This window comes from Cinclus cinclus, chromosome Z, assembly GCF_963662255.1.
Source record: "Cinclus cinclus chromosome Z, bCinCin1.1, whole genome shotgun sequence".
Classification (NCBI taxonomy): domain Eukaryota; kingdom Metazoa; phylum Chordata; class Aves; order Passeriformes; family Cinclidae; genus Cinclus; species Cinclus cinclus.
The window spans coordinates 71884226-71901841 of NC_085084.1; the positions used below are offsets into that span (position 1 = coordinate 71884226).

At 40.9% G+C, this 17616-nt stretch overlaps 1 protein-coding gene across 1 annotated transcript in view; it reads left to right on the plus strand.

Moving 5' to 3' along the window:
- Positions 1-17616, plus strand: part of PLCXD3 (phosphatidylinositol specific phospholipase C X domain containing 3) — a 72685-nt gene that overhangs the window by 38865 nt on the left and 16204 nt on the right. Inside the window, exon 2 of the mRNA XM_062513402.1 lies at positions 7957-8665. Within this exon, the coding sequence (XP_062369386.1) occupies positions 7957-8665 (709 nt within the window). The remainder of the gene's footprint in view (positions 1-7956; positions 8666-17616) is intronic.

The following is a 17616-nucleotide window of genomic DNA, read 5'->3' on the forward strand; positions in this document are numbered from 1 at the left end:
TTCTGTTTCTTTACTTTTCTACACTGTATTGAGAATTTGAAAAGTGGAATTGACTGTTCTAAAAGGAACAGGAGCTGGTCTTCTTTCTGTTGGCCGGAGGCAACTTTGAGAAATTGCATGTGGGTACTTTTCTATACACCAAACATATTAGTATGAATTGAATAATGAAAAACCTAATCATATTTGTAGCCAGGCTTGCCTGTCATACTGTGATAATTGCTAGCTACCCAGGGCCTTAATACCAAGCCAATCCCTCCCCACCTCCCAAACTCTTTTATTTTTCAGGAGTTCTTTATAGGAAGGAAGTTGTACTAGGCAATGCACTGATCTGGGCTCAATCCAGTGACCAGAACCACTTCTCAGTGCAGGCACTGCCATATTCCATAAGTTGTTTCTTAACAGCTTCAAATGGCCTGAGTGGCCACATCTTTGCCTGAGTGCAGAGGAGGTTTGTCATGGTCATGGAGTACTGGCAATATCAACAGTAGAAGGCTCCCCGTGGAAGCAATTATAGCCATGTTCAAAAGTACAAACCAAAATGATTCTCGAGTATTTCACAGGTGATAAGGACATGTAAGGGGAACAAGAGCAAGTAATTGCTTAAAATCCTTTCTTGTTATGCAATTTTTTTGTTTTAAAGGGAGAACAAAACAGAGTAATTCAAAGTTTGAAAGTTGGTCATTAGATATGTAATGCTATTTTCAGACTGATGGCCTACCAGTTCTGCTTTCTTCCTGGCTAAGAAGCTGCTTTAGTGAGGTGTTCTGGAGAAGTCTCCAATGATCTATTGTCAACTCTGCATAATTTTTTTTTTGTTTCACTCAGGAAAAGGGAGGATGGGACCAGATGATCACCAGAGGTCTCTTCCAAACTCAGCTGTCCTGCAAATATCTGGAAATAAATTCTCTGTTCTGTGTTAAACTGAACAAGAAGCAGATGCTTTGTCCTGGATTTTGAATGTTTTGTATGTGCAGTTCTGGGCTGTGTCCTAGATTGGTCCAGTAGCTGGTGAGTCTGTTGTAGTTGTGCTTGGACATTTGATGTGGATTGATGGGCTCCTCAATCCACATCAGATTTCTTGTTTTGGCTGGGAAGTCCTGAGTTCCACCCATGGCAGAAGCTACATTAGAAACCCAGGCAGAGTTTGGCAAAATACAATACAAAGTACTTCTACTTACCCTAGTAAGCAAGCCATGGTGGTTACTGCATTCCTGCCTGTTTTTTCAGTGTCCCTTTTGTCTGCAGGACAGTCTCAATAAAGCAGCACAGTCCAGACTCCCAGTGCTGTATTCCTAGGCATAGGACCAGGGTCCAAGTTACCTTTATGTGGAATTCCAGTGGTTGGTCCAGAACTCACCTGGTGGTGGAGAGAAGGTGTAAGAGGAGAGGTGGGGGGCTGTAACTTCTGAGAAGCTATGGGGTAAGAAGAGTGCAATCATTTCCTTTCCTTGTTGTTTCACATATTGTAACCAATGTCTTCAAGGCAGAATGGGATACAAAAAGAGTGCAATTTCTTAGAGTATATCAGCATGTATATATATATGTTGTATACATGTACGTGTATGTCTGTTTTTAATGTCATGCAGGTATTCCTGTTCTCAGGATTTGTTCAGTATCTGGATTTTTGCTTTACCTGAGGTAGAGTGTATCTGTCTTCCCATGCCTTTAGATTGTGGACTCCTAAGTGTGAATATGTGACTAAGCCCTGTGACCTTCAGTTGGGGTCAGGGACATACAGCTGGTGATGAACGCTGGAAATAAAACTGGAAGGCGAGGCAGTTACCTGTGGGAACACTTGGACACTGAGGAATCTATAATCTCTCTGTTTCTCCCAGGTTTGCTTTTGTTTTCCTGTGTAGTGTTTTTATTAGACAAAGCTGATACTAATCAAAAAGTTTGCATGCTAAAGGGAACAAAGCTGATACTTAGTCAAAAAGTTTGCATGCTAAAGGGAACTGGATTGTCAAGTCTGAATTACATTGCTCTTGGCAGCACCTTTTGACTTCCTGAGATGTGGTGTGGCTTTGATGAAGTGAACAGTACTCAGCCATCTCAAAAAGAAGGGAAAATACAATATTGAGGGCCATTAACTCTAGTGTTCACGACTAGGCTTTGCTGTTCCTTGAAGTGACAGTGCAACCAGCTGGCAATGATTTTTAAGGTCAAAAAAGACAGGGAGAACAGACTAAATGAGATTGCAAGAACATCTGCATTGAACTTCTGTGTACCAGAGGCAATGGATTTTGTCCTAGCTGTTCTCTGCATCATCCAAGAAACATGTTACCTGCTATAGACCCTTCATTGATAAGGATGTCTTTAAAAAAACTTATGTGGCACTGCATGTGACATTTCAGCAATAGTCACAAAGGGATGATATCTCCTAAATACAGAAAGACAATGGGTAAAGCTTTTAATGACATCCAAATCACTCATAAAGCATTCCACTTCCAACAGCTATTGGATAACTCCTAGCACAGACACAAGAGATCCATGGAAGAAGAGAATAAGAGCAAAACATGCTAAAACCTGTGAACTGCTGCTTCTATTTGTTTTTGGTTTTGTTCTGATACTTGTGGATCTTTAGAGTCTGATTGCTGCTGTTGGGAGCATATTGGTCATATGCTGTTCAATTCTTGGTGCTGTTTACAAGGCTGTACTTGCCAAGGGATGGCCAGAGCTGACAGGAAAGCAAGGGAAGGCACAGCAAAGTTCAGCTACACTTGTTGGCTTTGTGAACAAGCTTTGTGTTTAAGCTTAGCTGCCAAAAATAGTAAATTTGCCATGCCTCTGTGTAAATCTCCAAGAGGCTGAAGAAACAATTCTGAACTAAAATGCATTCTCCCTTAGGGACTTCTTTCAGCACCAAGCCCAATTACTTTTTAAATAGGGGGAGTTAGCCTTCCAGGGAAGCCATAAATGTGTCCATAGCTGTAGTGGGTTAAAAATTCCCAATTTCCCTGTTACAGGAATCCAGTAAAGAAAACATTAGACAGTTCTCCCTAGTGAAAGTAGTAGCAGGTGTTTTCTAGCAATTTAAGTGATACTGCACAATTTATTGTTTAATGTCTAGTTTATAAAAATGTAGTGTCTTGGTGGTTGAAACTGGCCACTTCTGTTCTTTGAGCCATGGCTGGTGCAGACCTTTTAACTGTCTCTTGATAATTTCTATGGAATACATGAGTAGTGTGAGTTGGAAAGGATCTTAAAGATCTTTTTTTTCCAACCCAACCATGTCAGGTGCATGTTTCACTGGACCAGATTACAAATGCTATTCAGCACTTGGCCTTGAACACTTTCAGGGATAGGGTATGCACAACTTCCTTGGGCAACCTGATCCAATGCCTCACCACCCTCTGAGTAATACTGCCCTCTTCTTGACAATGTAAATTTCTCCTCTTTTAGTTTAAGAATATTCTTCTTCATCCCACATCTCCCTCTTCTAAATAAGACCCGTTTAGGTACTGGAAAGCTGATATTCAGCAATTTCTTCTCTTCCAGGCTTAACAGCTCCAGCTTTCTCAGCCTGTCCTCAGAGAAGTGCTCTAGCCCTTTCATCATCTTCATGATCAAAGGTACTGCTCTGGACTGGCTCCAACAAGTCCCTGTCCCTCCTGTGCTGGACCCCAGCTCTGGATGCAGTGCTCCAGGTGGGTCTCAGCAGAGCAGAGCAGAGGGGCAGAATCCCCTCCCTGCCCTGCTGCCCACGGGGCTCTGGATGCAGCCCAGGACACGTTTGGCTCTCTGGGCTGTGAGTGCCATGGCTGGGGCATGTGCAGCCTCTCACCCACAGCATCCCCAAGTCCTTCTGGGCAGGGCTGCTCTGGGTCTGTTCATGCCCAGCCTGTGCTGATACCAGGGGTTGATCTGACCCAGGTGCAGCACCAGCACTTGGCCTTGTTAAACCTCATCAGATTCCCATGGACACACTTCTTGGGCTTGTCCAGGGGCGTCTGGATGGCATTGCATCCTTCAGGAGGTCTCCTGCCCTGTTCTGTAGTGGACCAGCTTTATCTGTGCTTTCTTTTGCTGCTGATACATCAGCAGAAGCTATCTGTTGTCTATCTCATTCCTTGCAGGTTTCCCTTCCCAGCTATGCCCTTCCCAGCTCCCTCTGTGTCCCCATCCTCTGTTCCTCCCTGGCAATCTGTCCTTGCTAAAACCTTCTGTAGTGGCTTTTTAAGTTTGATGCCACTCAGAAGTTACCCCTTCAGCCAAACTTGCCTCCTGCCTTACCTCTTTGTTTCTTCGAACTCTGTTCATATGCTTGAGAGATGTTGCTTTTCAGATTCAGCCCTTTCTCCTGAGTCTCTTGGCATTTAAGGTAATTGAGTTCTTCCAGGCTACCATTTACCAATTTCCTGAACAAGCCAAGAGAGTTGTTCTGAAATCCAGGATCTTTATTCTGCTTTTTGCCTTCATTGCTTTCCTGAGTGTTTAAAATTCTTATTTCTTCTCACAGTGACTCAGTTTAAGGCTGTCATCAGCCTTTATGTCCCTATCCATTTCTTCCTTATTTCATACAACATCCACCAACTTCACTACTTCAAGGAGTACCTGCAGAAAAAAAAAATCTCAGATGCTCTCCAGATTGCCTATACTCTGCTGTTCTGCTCTGCCAGCAAATGTCTCAAAATTCCTCTATGAAAATATACAATTATAATGTTTCTTCCAATTGTTGAAAGGCTATGTCCACTTTCTCTTCTTGACTGGACAGTCTATAGTATGTGCACACTGTATTAACCCCTTGTTTGCTACCTCCATCATGCTGATCCATGAGCCTTCATCCTTAACTTCTTGGATCAATGATATGCTGGGTTGTTGAAATAGTGGGAAAACTGTGGGCAATATTTTAAGAAAATTTTAGACACTCAGTAAGCTGGTGAGAAAGTATGTTTGCACACAAGAGGAATATCATCTTTTGCTCCCTGAATGACTTCGGATGAGCCATTTCCCCTCTTTGCTTCTCCAGGTCATAGACAGTGAAGTTTCTGTGGTACAGACCTACCATAACAGAGATAGATGATGTGCACTGTGCCACCTTCCAAAGATTGCAGGCATCATTGCGTTTGTATTCTTAAATGTAACTTGCATCCTCTCTTCATGGAGGCTGAAGTTTGGTGATACAGAGAACCTGCATGAGCACTTTCCAGTGAAAATGTAGGAGGGGAATGCCCCCATGCACAAAAAAAAAAAATAGATTTGGAAGGAAACATGGTTGCCAAAAGCATGTTTATACAGGATTCTTTCATTACCAGGAACATAGTGATTTTGGGCATGACAGTGGAGAAGATCATACCCTAATTTACTCTGCTAAGTATAAGGATTTTGAATTTCTCTCAGTTACACAATTAAACAATTAAACTGTTGTCCCTGTCTGGGACAACAGGGCAGATTAAGGTAAAAGGAAATGTAGATGAGTGCATGATGGAAATAAATTTTTAATTGACCTGTTCAAATTATTTATACATGTAGAAACACAAAATATTTGCTGTATTTTTTTTCAGGAGGAATTGCTTCATTTTGTGTCAGCCAAGTTAAGCCTTATTTCCTTTTTGTATTATGCTGTAGGGCTTCTTTGTTTGGATTACAAAACATGGAAATTCTCAGAGCACTGAGCAGTTTTCTCATTACTGTCCACATAGGAACACTTACTTTTAGGCTCAAATATGTGCACAAAGACTTTATTGAGGAAAAAATAGTTTTCTGACCTATCCTACTTGCAGTGTTCAGGTAGTCCAACTGTAGTGTTTACACACACATACAAACACACACACACACACACACACACACACACACTTATCTGTGTTTTTCATTACCAGTAGCTAAAAGCTACCTCTTGACAGGTTGTTCACCTTAGTTTTCTGCTGTGAGAATTGTGCTGCTTTTCTTGACTAAAGCAGTTTTAAGAAGTAGTTTAAACCAGTATGTGCCTAGTGGCAGTGCTGGGGTCAAAGTTTGCTACTACATTTTCTGCAACTTCAGGTTGCCCATGTCTGCAGATCAGAAGACAAAAAAAAAATAGTTTAATTAGTCTTAATACCATTTTCAACCTACTGCTCTAATCAATTGATCATGTTTACACAGGAACATAATCTGGCATAAAACCCTACAAAAATAAAATGGACTTCAATGGACAAAGGGCAGGTTTGCAAAATCCATCTCTTCCTAATATCAGTAGCTGTGCCTTGTTTTAAACAAGACTGGATTTACTTTGATTTCTAGATTAGTGCAGGTTACACTGAGCAGAACATTTAATGCATCTCATTGATTTTCCCTGTAATACTGTTGATACACAGGTCACTGATCTAATAATTTGTTGTACAATTAGAATTCTGTATGCAGATCTAGTCCCCAAGGATATCAATGTGTAACCAGATACTGTGTGATCTAATCAGGTTCTGCAAGAAATATATTATCACTTCAACACTTAGCAGTAGAAAGCTTCATCAAAATGGAAAACTTATCTAATATTTAAAGCAAAATGCAGTTTAAAGAGATAACCCTGAGAAGCAGGTACGTACAAAATTTAAAGACTTTTTTCAGATTAAACAAAGCCAAATCCAACCTAGAGTCTAGGATGATTTGTCTTGACTCCATTTATTGTTAAAGAAGAAAATTTTATAGCTGCTGCTTCAGTTTATACAGTTTATTCAGTTCAGGTAGAGTAGCATTGCTCTCAGAAATGACTGACTAGCAAAATTTCATTAATGTGATCCTTGCTATGGCATGTGTGCTTTGGAAAGTAATTTTGAAAAGCACCTGCAAAAGCATTGGTGACAGGCAAGACTAGCGCTTTGAACTTATTTAGATGTAGGATTTGGATCTCTCAGCACCTAATACTGCAGTCCATTTCCAGAATACAAGTCCTGCTGACCTTGAAGGAGTTTTGCATGCAGTATGTCTCAGGCTGAGCAGCAGACCTGCTTGCTGCTGTGAGTCTGACCAGAGCATCTATGGCTGGAATAGCAGGAGTGTGGCTCTGCCAGCAGCTGGACAATGTTTCTGTATAAACTGCCAGGTGCAAACACCAGGTGTTCAGCTGCGTAGTGGTTGACAAAGGTGGTAAGCATCTCCTAGGGTCAGCTTATCTCTCTGGAAAACTGCTTTCATATTGATATCTGAATGTTGAGCATTGTTAATTGTGGCTTTTGAGGTTGTGAGGTTTTACAGACAGACATACCTCGAGACAGAGAATTTTGTATAGCAAAATGCCATACGTATTTGTATTCATGTGCCATATGTATTTATGTTGTAGAAAATGGTGACTCCTGTATGTTAAGTTTTACATCCAACTCCTGTGAAAAGCATGCAGCAGAGTTTCTGAATTTTATCAGTAGAATGCAATGCTATTCTTGGCTCTATCTGTTGTACTTATTTAGCAAAAGAAAGTAAAGAATTTTAGAAGTAAATTTAAGAAGGAAAACAGCATTCGCTAACCTTGTGGATGGCTAGATGAGACTTGAAATTAAGATCAGAAAGGTTATATTCCTTGATATTTTCCAACTCCTATTTTATCTGGCTGTGAAGGTGTGTGGAAGGATGTTGGTTTGTTTTGCTTTTTCCCTTTGATTCTACAAGCTAGGCAGTACGCAATTCAGTGTGCAGGGCCAAACTCTCCTCCTTGGCTCAAGGGATTTGTTGTGCGACTAGCTTTCCTACCAGAATTTCTTTGATGTTCAGAGACTACTGGGTTCATTGAGCCTAAAGGCATAAGTAAGATCTGGAATAGAGTGACTGAGCACCCGGGCAAGCAGTGAAACAGACTTTCTTTCAAGTTCCTATGAGGTGTTGGTGCAAATGCTGCCAGGCAAATGTACTGTTGTTGAGGGAAAGGGCAGGGGAGGTGGTTGGTGGGTGTTGGTACAGGTCAGAAAATTATTTTCATTGAGGAAAACCTACTAAAGGCTTTCAATATATGAGTACAATACTGATAATTTTTCTCTCTTGCATTTTTAGGGTCTCATGACTCTTTTAGCTTCTACATTGATGAAGCCTCTCCAGTTGGGCCTGAACAGCCAGAGACGGTCCAGAATTTTGTGTCAGTTTTTGGGACTGTGGCTAAAAAGCTGATGAGGAAGTGGTTGGCTACACAGACCATGAACTTCACCAGCCAGCTGGGGGCAGGTATACGGTATTTTGATCTCAGAATTTCCACCAAGCCTAGAGACCCAGACAATGAACTCTACTTCGCTCATGGTTTATTCAGTGCCAAAGTCAAGGAAGGTCTGGAGGAGATCAACGCGTTTCTCACTGAGCACCCAAAAGAAGTGGTCTTCTTGGACTTCAATCATTTCTATGGGATGCAGAAATGCCATCATGAAAAGCTTGTCCAGATGCTCAAGGACACATATGGAAACAAAATGTGTCCTGCTATATTTGCCCATGAAGTCAGCCTCCAGTACCTGTGGGAAAAGGAGCACCAAGTGCTGGTGTTCTATCACAGCCCAGTGGCTGTTGAGGTAGCCTTTCTGTGGCCAGGCCAGATGATGCCAGCTCCCTGGGCAAACACAACGGATACGGAAAAGTTGATTCAGTTCCTGCAGGCATCAATCACTGAAAGAAGAAAGAAAGGCTCCTTTTTCATATCTCAAGTAGTTCTGACGCCAAAGGCTAGTACGGTGGTGAAGGGGGTTGCAAGTGGTCTCAGAGAAACGATCACAGAAAGGTGAGTTTGTGGCTGGTAAGGTGTGCTGACTGTGCTGAATGTGTATTTGTAGTGCTGTCTTTCCAATTCCTTTTAAAGGAGCTCTAGAAGATGCATTTCTTCCATGCTACTGTGGCTAGTGAGAACTCGGCATAATCCTGAAATGTTTGAAGAGAAACACATTGAAGGACAAGCTTTTGCATCCTGAAAGAAAGCCTGCCACTGAAGCATAACGAAATATTAGGGGATTGGCTTAACCTTCTCTTTTCTGAATGCAGGTTTTGCTAATTCGTTTTGTTTTCCAAATGTGGTTTCTTACCACAACCTCTTGTCATAGATATGTCATAGATATGTCCTAGACATATCATGTCTAGGATTTACTTACTGCAAAATCTCTAGACAGATCTCTCTGTGTGATCTAGATAATCTAAGGTTTTATTTGTGCATCAGGCTTCAGATACTGGAGTTAAAAAATTTTTGTCCTGGCTCATCAGCAAAGCCTGATGCTGCAGAATTTGCTTTTACACACCTCAAGGATACATAAATTATCTGTCCTATACCATCACACATTGTGTCAAAGACAGCAGGACACCATTACAGAGAATTTGACTCCTTAAAGTCTTTCTTCATTTATCATACAGGAAAGATACAGCAGACCACTGTATAGCTTCTGTAGATGGAATAGTTTGTTGACAGGCCGTTAGTTATTACATTACAAAAAAAGCCACCTGTGCAAGACATGCATTATTTATACCATTCTGACTTCGATAAATCACAGCCAATTTTGATCTTAAAGGCATATATTTGTGACTATGTTTTTAACAATTTGGTGGGAAAACTGAAATGTAATGATAAGACACAAGAGCTATTTTGTTTTTCGCCTTAAAAATAAAGAAGGATTGCAGAGTGTAAAAAAGATTACAGCAGGGGTCAGTGGCCTGCTAATGTTTTGCTCTCTGCACGGATGTGGCTGTGATAGGAAGGTCTGCTGGGAGCATATCCCCTCCTATGAGATCAAAGATGCAGCATCTGCAAAGCAAACATGCCTCATATTTGAGAAAGATTGAGCTGTTTTTATGGCAGCTTTCCAAATCAGATGTTGACTTGAAAAAATAGGTAACAACTTTACCTGACATGGTAAAACAGTGATGTGGAAGGTTTTACGAGCAGTGGAATGTGATTTAGAAGTGCTTGTGTGACTGCACTTGCAGCTGTTGGTATATCCTTTGTCAGTGTTTGATGGGCTCCATCTCCCGCTCTCCTGAGTCCGAAGAGCACTCCTCTATACTAAAATACTGCTTTGTTGATGGATTTGACCAATAAACACCTTGTTATTATGGGATTTTTTTCCCCTGATAAACATCTTTCTGAGTGTTCCTTACAACATAAAGTAGCACAATCAGGAAACTAACAGGTTGTTCTTAAAGCTTATTGTATCAATAAATTCGCCATCAAACCCCATTTTCTTCATCTTTGGCTTACAATGTGATTTTTAGAAGCTGTTTGTAAAGCAGATTTGAAATAGATGCTGAGTGTGTTTGACTGAGCTTTAAATGTCCAAAGCTGTTGAACTCTTAGTATGCCTTTCCCAACAGCAAATCTTGAAATTGTAACTACCTTCAAAAGTCAATAAATAATTGGGCTGAAAAACCTGGAAATGTTGTTTTGCCAGACTTCAACAGAGATTTTTCACATGATCCCCAAGTGTGTAATTGCATCTCCTACATGAAAAGTTGTTTCCTTTTTCCATAACTCTTTTAGCCATTATGAGAGAAATAAACTTTGAAAATAATCTTCAAGGCTAATATTTAGTCTTCCAAGTGTGGCATCTCATTTTGAATTTTTATTTTAATACAAAAATACACTGTAGGAAGAAACAGGCTTGGAATTTTTGGTAATGTAGATAGAAACTGAGCCTGTATTTTGAGTTAACTGCTCTAAAAGTAAACATCAAATATATTCAGAACTGCTCCTTATTTTATGATGATTCTGTTAAAAAATAAGTAGGCAAGCAATTAAAAGATAAAGTAAACTTTGCACAGTAGAATTTGCACAGTTGTCTTCAATCTCACTGCCTTAATGTTTCAGTAGCTTAAAGATACGTAATCCATACAAAAGATGCCAAGATGTACATTCCAGGTGTCCTATGTTTGCTACTTTGAATCACCACTCAGAAAAAATATTATTTTGTCCTTTTCAGAATAAATACCTAGATCAAATCCCATCTTTGTGTCCAGGTAGATAACATTTATGGTTTTGTTGCCAGTTACTGCATAGACTTGTACGTTATACTTTTTTCTCCTTATTAAGAAATCCTGGTGAAGCACATTCTTGCATCACAAATGAAATTGTCCTGTTTTTGAAGCAGTTTTGTAATCATAGTTGGATGGGGTTCTTCACTCCCATTCAATTTTAAAAGTTCTGAATGCAAATGAATAAGGTTGAATATTTAAAATAATTTTGGTGTAGGGGGTTTTTGTTTGGTTTGTTGTTTTTTTTTTCCTAATTAAGTATTACATTTAAGAAATATTCATTTGGCATTTTCACATAAAACCTGTAGTAATTTCTTTTGTTTTGTTTCTCTACCTGTACAGTAGCTTTTTACATATTGACTTAGTTTTGAAAAGACATCAAAGTTTAGATCCTCTCAGATGCAATGCGACATACCAATTTTTGATCTCTGAAGTTGGTTTTTAGTTATGAAATTGTTTATGGTTTGAAGAGCAGTGGCTACCTTAGAGGGACAGCATGGTTTCCCTCAGTCTCAGCATCTACTGGACTAGGAAATCTGTGAGCAGACCCCATGCAGCAATCCCATCCGGACTCCATTCTGCTATTTTGCAGCTTATGTTGGGAAAGAGCACAGTGAAATATTTCTGTGTAGCCAAGAGGTTGGCTTAATGGCTTTTCATCATGATTGCCTGTGGTGGTGGAGGTCCACACACACACAGACTGCAGTAGAGCAGCCTTCCAACAAGGCAATTTATTTCAGAAAGAGAAGGGATTTTATTTCTTAACCTGTTCCCTAGAGTGCTGATACGCATGCTGTGAGGCCCAAAATAACCTCAGTTTAAAAAGAAAACAAAAGCAAAACCTAAGCATTTTCATGGTCCTAAGACTCAATTCAGTGAAGATATACCAGGGGTTTTCTACTGATAATGTTTGCTCACAGCTTTGATGTCATCACTGGTAGTGTTCTGTGGCATAGTAATTAGAAAGAAAGAGAAATTAAAAGTTGTGAAGCTTTCTGTCCTGCACAAATATGAGAGGACAAAGCCATTTCTTGTGAGGTTTTCCTTGGACCACAGCTCAGTGTAACAAAATTTGGTAACACAGATTTCACCTTCCTTACTTGAAGGAGAAGAATGGTTTGCATGTGTGCACATTATGTTTCTTGGATTTGATGAAAAACTTTGAGGACTATCAATATGTTTCCAGGCTTAATATTCTGTCATACACACAGTTTAGATGCCAAGAAATGCTCTTTGATTAGCAGACAATATATGCCAAATGAATTATGTTTGTAGTGCTCATTGAATTAACTTCACAGTGAGGCAGCTGCCATCAGTATATCTGAAAGGTGGTTGTGAGACACCCTTTTGATTAGTGTAGAGCTGTTCCTAATAATCTAGTTTGCTTTCTGATTTGCAGTGAAATTACTAATTTTATCTATGACACTTGAAACAAGCATGATACTCTCTTTGTTTTCTGTGTCATTTATTAACATAGCAGAAGAATAGATCTCCTTCAGAAGATGCACAAATCCTGTGGTACTTGTAAAGCTTTCAAAAAATAGAAAGTAAACACATACCCCACCAATTGTCACTTGATTTCCAAATTAATCTCTAAGGATAATGTTCCCTGTGGCTCACATATGACTAAATCCTTCCCTACCATGCTAAAGCTTCCTCCTTAGCAACCAAACCAAACTTAAAAAAACATATCCTGCACATGAGAATGAACCTTTGGAAGTGGAGGCAAAGCATCCAATCCACAGTATTAACAGAAGGGGTGGTAAGTAGGCCACAGAAACCGTGAGGAGAAAATCCATCTCTGGGTACAGACAGTCATGAACTAGGCAGAGTCAGATTTAGCTAGAGAATAGATGGATATTGTATGAAAAATGATCCCTGAAGTTGCAAGAAGTGGGATTTTTTGAGTCGGTTACTGATGGTGCCACACTTCCATCGCTGAATTTTTGAGTTTCTGTGTGGCAGTAGGAGTGGGAATTGATCATATTTTAATCCACACTTCATACTGACTGATGCCATTCTTAAACTATTTTATATGAAAAAGAAAAACAACAGAAATGGCAACTGTGGTAACTGTGTTTGCCTAATTTTCTGCATCCTTAAAGATTGTAATCTTGATGGCTGTCTCTGTTGTAGGCTGCAAGAGAGCAAGCAGGCTCCAGTGAGCTGGTTCTGATTTTAGGACTCGAGAAGCTGGTATGTCAGCTCTTTAGCTGCTGAGAGGTGAGGGGACACTCAGTCCCTCCCAAGTGTTTGTGTTACAAGCACACCTGTGCACACCTGTGCACATCTATCTAGCACATCAACAGGCCTGCACAATGAAATCCTCAATGGGTTGTCTATTTGTAGTGGCATTTCATCATTGGACCATCTATCTGCATGAGAATTTTAGTATAGCATTCCTGTAGGAAGGGCTGTGTGGTTGTGTCTGATGGCTTTGGTCATGAACTTGGAACAATAATAATTTGCCACAAAATACAGGAGCACCGATTTTTAATAACTTTGCTAAAGCATTTGTCTACATACCCATTAGTAGCCTGTGGGATTTGGTGGAGGAAGAAGATTGGCATGGTGATCACCATGGTAACCTCTGATCATTGGCTTGGCTTTTGCGTATTTGTTTGGGGTAGTTGTCTTGATGTTTTCTTGTGGCAGGTATGGGTGTCTCACCATTTTTCCCTCTGTTTGGTGTGCTTGTGAGTTTTATCATGTTTGGCATCAAAACACCTGCTTACAGTTACTGTGTGTGCTGACTACTTGTAAATATACTTCATATTTTCCTGTCATCGCACTCTGGACACAGTGTGACCCTGCACATACAGACAGCAGCAAGTGTTTTTCATCACCAGAAATGAAATGTTCATTCTCTCAGCTCCACTGCTGTAAGCTGTCTCTTAACATCTAGTTGTCTCAAAGATTTCACACTTCAATCTTTTCGGCTGCTGTAGTGAAATTGCAAATGTCTCATTAAGTCGCTTGGGTTTTCTTTGATCTTTTTGCATTACTCACATCACTAAGGAAACTCAGAAGCTAATAGATGCTAACAAATGCTGACCCCAGGGAAAATGCATTTGCTAATGTTGGGCCTGGGTCTGTGTAACTGCTTTTACCTCATTGTGAAGGAAGTGGTTCCTTGATGGGTTGGTCCTTCTGCTCTTCATATATAAGGTACAAAATGAGCACAGAGCTTTACACAAACAAGCTTTTCCGGATGTATTCACAAGGTGGTGTTCAAGCTGGTAATAATTTTCTGTAAAGCAAAGATGTTTCACAAAAATGCAAGCAAATACAGATTCAGTAGATGTGGCAACATCTATGTCTCTGTGTTGTGCTAGCTCTTGAATGCTGCAAGCCATTTCAGGACTGTCTAGGTAGATCTATATGTACATCCTTGTTGAAGTTTAAGCAGAGACCTTGACAATCCTGCATGAACTACATGTACATTATATGTTTGGGAGTTTGAATTTTTAATCTTTAAGCTGCTCTGCAGTCCTAGAAGGGTGGGATGTGAATAGAAATGTCAAAACAAAGTCATGTCTGCTCTTAGAACCATGTTGAATCTGCTGTATCATTTCTGATGGGTTTGTGCAATTCTCAGCAGCCTCTAAAACTTTAGAGGGCTTTCAAATGCAGACTGTAAAGAATGCATCCTCACTGTCCCTGGAGAAGTCACCTGTGTATCCCCAGCTTCTTCAGTGGGTGTCTCCACTTGGCTGGTAGGAAAGATTTAAGACAGGAAGGGGTGTTAAAGGAGCCTTAGTGACAGAAACCCCTTAAATCCATTTTCAGAAGATACACCAAGCCTGAAATTAATTTAGTTAAATGCTTTCCCATGCTTACAAAGAGGTAGCCTTTGTGGTTGAATGATCAGTTGACCATGCAAGCTACAACACATCAAAAAAGATGTGTTGGATAAAGCATGCAGAGGAAGCAGTAGGGATTCCAGCACACTGCTGCCACAATAGAGATCAATGCTGTACAAAAGAGATCACTGCACCAGGGGTCTGAAAATATCATCCAGGCCAAAAGTCTTGTTGATGTACCACCTTCTGTATGATGCAGCATTTGCATAAGCTGTAAAAATGCCCATGTTTTTCTTTTGTTAAAGCAGAGGTAATACAGTTTTCTTCTCTAGGAATTTGGTAATGCCTGTGGGTTGCAATGTAATTTTTTCTTAAGGAGACACTGTCACTGTGAAAGATTCTGGTTTAATGAATACAAATCCTGCACATATCTAGCCTTCTTTTATTGATCATTTCTGTACAACTTTACTTTTAGGCAAATGTCTAATAATTATATTTTTCTCCAGGAACGGCTTTTTTTTTTTTTTTTTTTTTTGGATGGGGAGTGGAAGGCTACATCTAATATACAAACTTGAAATGATGTAGTCAAAGATTATAATAAGAATTTGACTGCAATTATAATGATATAATTGTATGTATTGTCCTGGGCTGTATAGTTGCCCTAGAGACCACAGCCTGTTATATTAAAATGTCTTTCTGTGTTTATTTCAGACACTAAGAAAATAATAAAAGACGTATCTATAAGATGCTGAATGATCATACAGTGGGATTTGACCTTTGGCAATATTTTAATACTGTAGCTGTTGATCTGAGGGTGTTTGTAGCTAAGCAACTGTCATCCAGAATGTATTATATCATAAAAGAGTATTAAGATATGAAGTAGTTGGAGTGAAAAAGGAGCCATGGTGAGATGCAGGCACTTTCCTATTGAACATTGTTGTTTTCAGAGCTATAGCACAAAGGATGAACCTTACCATTATTTGTTCCATGGTGAGGTATTGAAACTGGTACCCTGCACTCTCAGTTCTGTGAGCAGGCACTGTTGTGTAGTAAATCAAGTATGAAATTAGATCTTGGGTAATGGACACATTAATTTTGCAGCTGGACAGCAAAGAGGGACCATGGATCTTTATTCCCTTCTTACTTGGATTTAGAATTGAAGACTCAATAAGCTTGGAAGAGATCTCCAAGATCATTGAGTCCCACCTTTGACCAAGTACCATCATGCCAAGTAAACTGTACCATGAAGTGCTATGTCCAGTAGTTTCCTGGACACTCCCAGGGATGGTGATTCCAGCACCTCCTTGGGCAGCCAGTTCCAATCCCTTACCACCCTTTCCGTGAAGAAATTCTCTCTGATATCTAACCTGAACCTTCTCTGGTGCACCTTGGGGCCATTTCCTCATGTTCTGTCACTCGTTGCCTGGTAGAGCAGGTCAACCCCACCATGTTGCAACCTGTACGGCCTTGTAGAGAGCAAAAAGTTGACTGCTGAGGCTCTTTTTTTTCTGCAGGGAAAGCAGCCCCACTCCCTCAGCCACTCCTCATTTTACTTATTCTCCAGACCCTTTCTCAGCTCTGGTGCTCTTCTCTGGACTCCCTCCAGCACCTCCATGTCTTCTCTGGAATAAGGGGCCCAAAGCTGGGCACAGGATTCAAGGCACAGCCTCACCAGTGTTGAGTATAGGGGGACAATCCCTGCCCTGGTTCTGCTGGCCTGGGCAGGGATTGCTGTTGGAACTATTGCTGCTCCAGGATGCCATTGGCCTTCTTGGCCACCTGGGCACAGCCTGGCTCCTCTTCAGCTGCTGTCACCAACACCCCCAGGTCCTTTCCAGCCACTCTGTCCCAGCCTGTGGCACTGCCTGGGGTTGTTGTGACCCAAGGGCAGGACCCGGCACTGGGCCTTGTTGAACCTCACACCATTGGCCTCAGCCATGATCCAGCCTGTCCACATCCCTCTGCAGAGCCTTCCTGCCCTCCAGCAGATCAACACTGCAACCCAACTTAATTACATACTCTGATGTCTGAAACTGGCTTCTATGCTTTTCCAGTGAGACCTCTTCAAATTGCAGCTCTGAAGCAGGACTATAATCCCAAATGATTCCTGCAGGCATGGTAGTGTACTGTGCTGCTTGAATAATGCAGAAGGGGTCATTTTGTCCAGCAAGTTCACTACTGTTTCCCAAGGTTTGAGTAGATGTTGAAAAGAAACTTGCCTCCTTGTGAGCAGGCTTTTCTTCCCAGAGCTAAATTCATTAGGATTTGTCTTGAATTTGCACATCTTACCAGAGAAAAGCAGGGCCACCTCTCTGTTTCCTGCTTTTGGCTGAGGAAAATGCTGAAACAGTGAGGACTTGGCTCCTCACAACTTTTCATGCTCTCTCAACTGGACTGTCCAGCTGTGTGGGTCTTGCACCAACCACCCCATGTCAATAGGAAGATCTGCCTCTGCTAAACAATGTTATCACATCCTTTCCTTAGCCACTTTTCTTCACCTCTGTCCTCCCACATGCTCTTTTACTTAGATTTGCTTTCTTCTTCTAAGCTACTGCAAGTAGTCAGCCCACCAGGCTTCATTTCTACTTCAGCCACATGTGAGGTGCTGGTTAGGGTTTGGGTAATTAGGGTGAAAATATAAATCTGCAGCCAGAGTGTTACCAGCCTTTAAAGATGGTAAAGATTTAGGAAAGGATGTTTCGTACCCAGGGATGCTGTTTCAGGCTGTTGTCTGTTGTTGTGCCAGGTGGGTGGCTCTGAAGCTCATTGCTGGAATGCCATCAAGGTACTTGTGTGTTGTCCAAGACTGGTGCTGTGTCCATGAAGAGTAGAAGCACATGATGTGGGGAGGGTCTGTGCCCCGTTTGGTCCTTCTGCTAAAGGAAAGGATAGGACTTAGCTGAGAGAGATGAGCAAG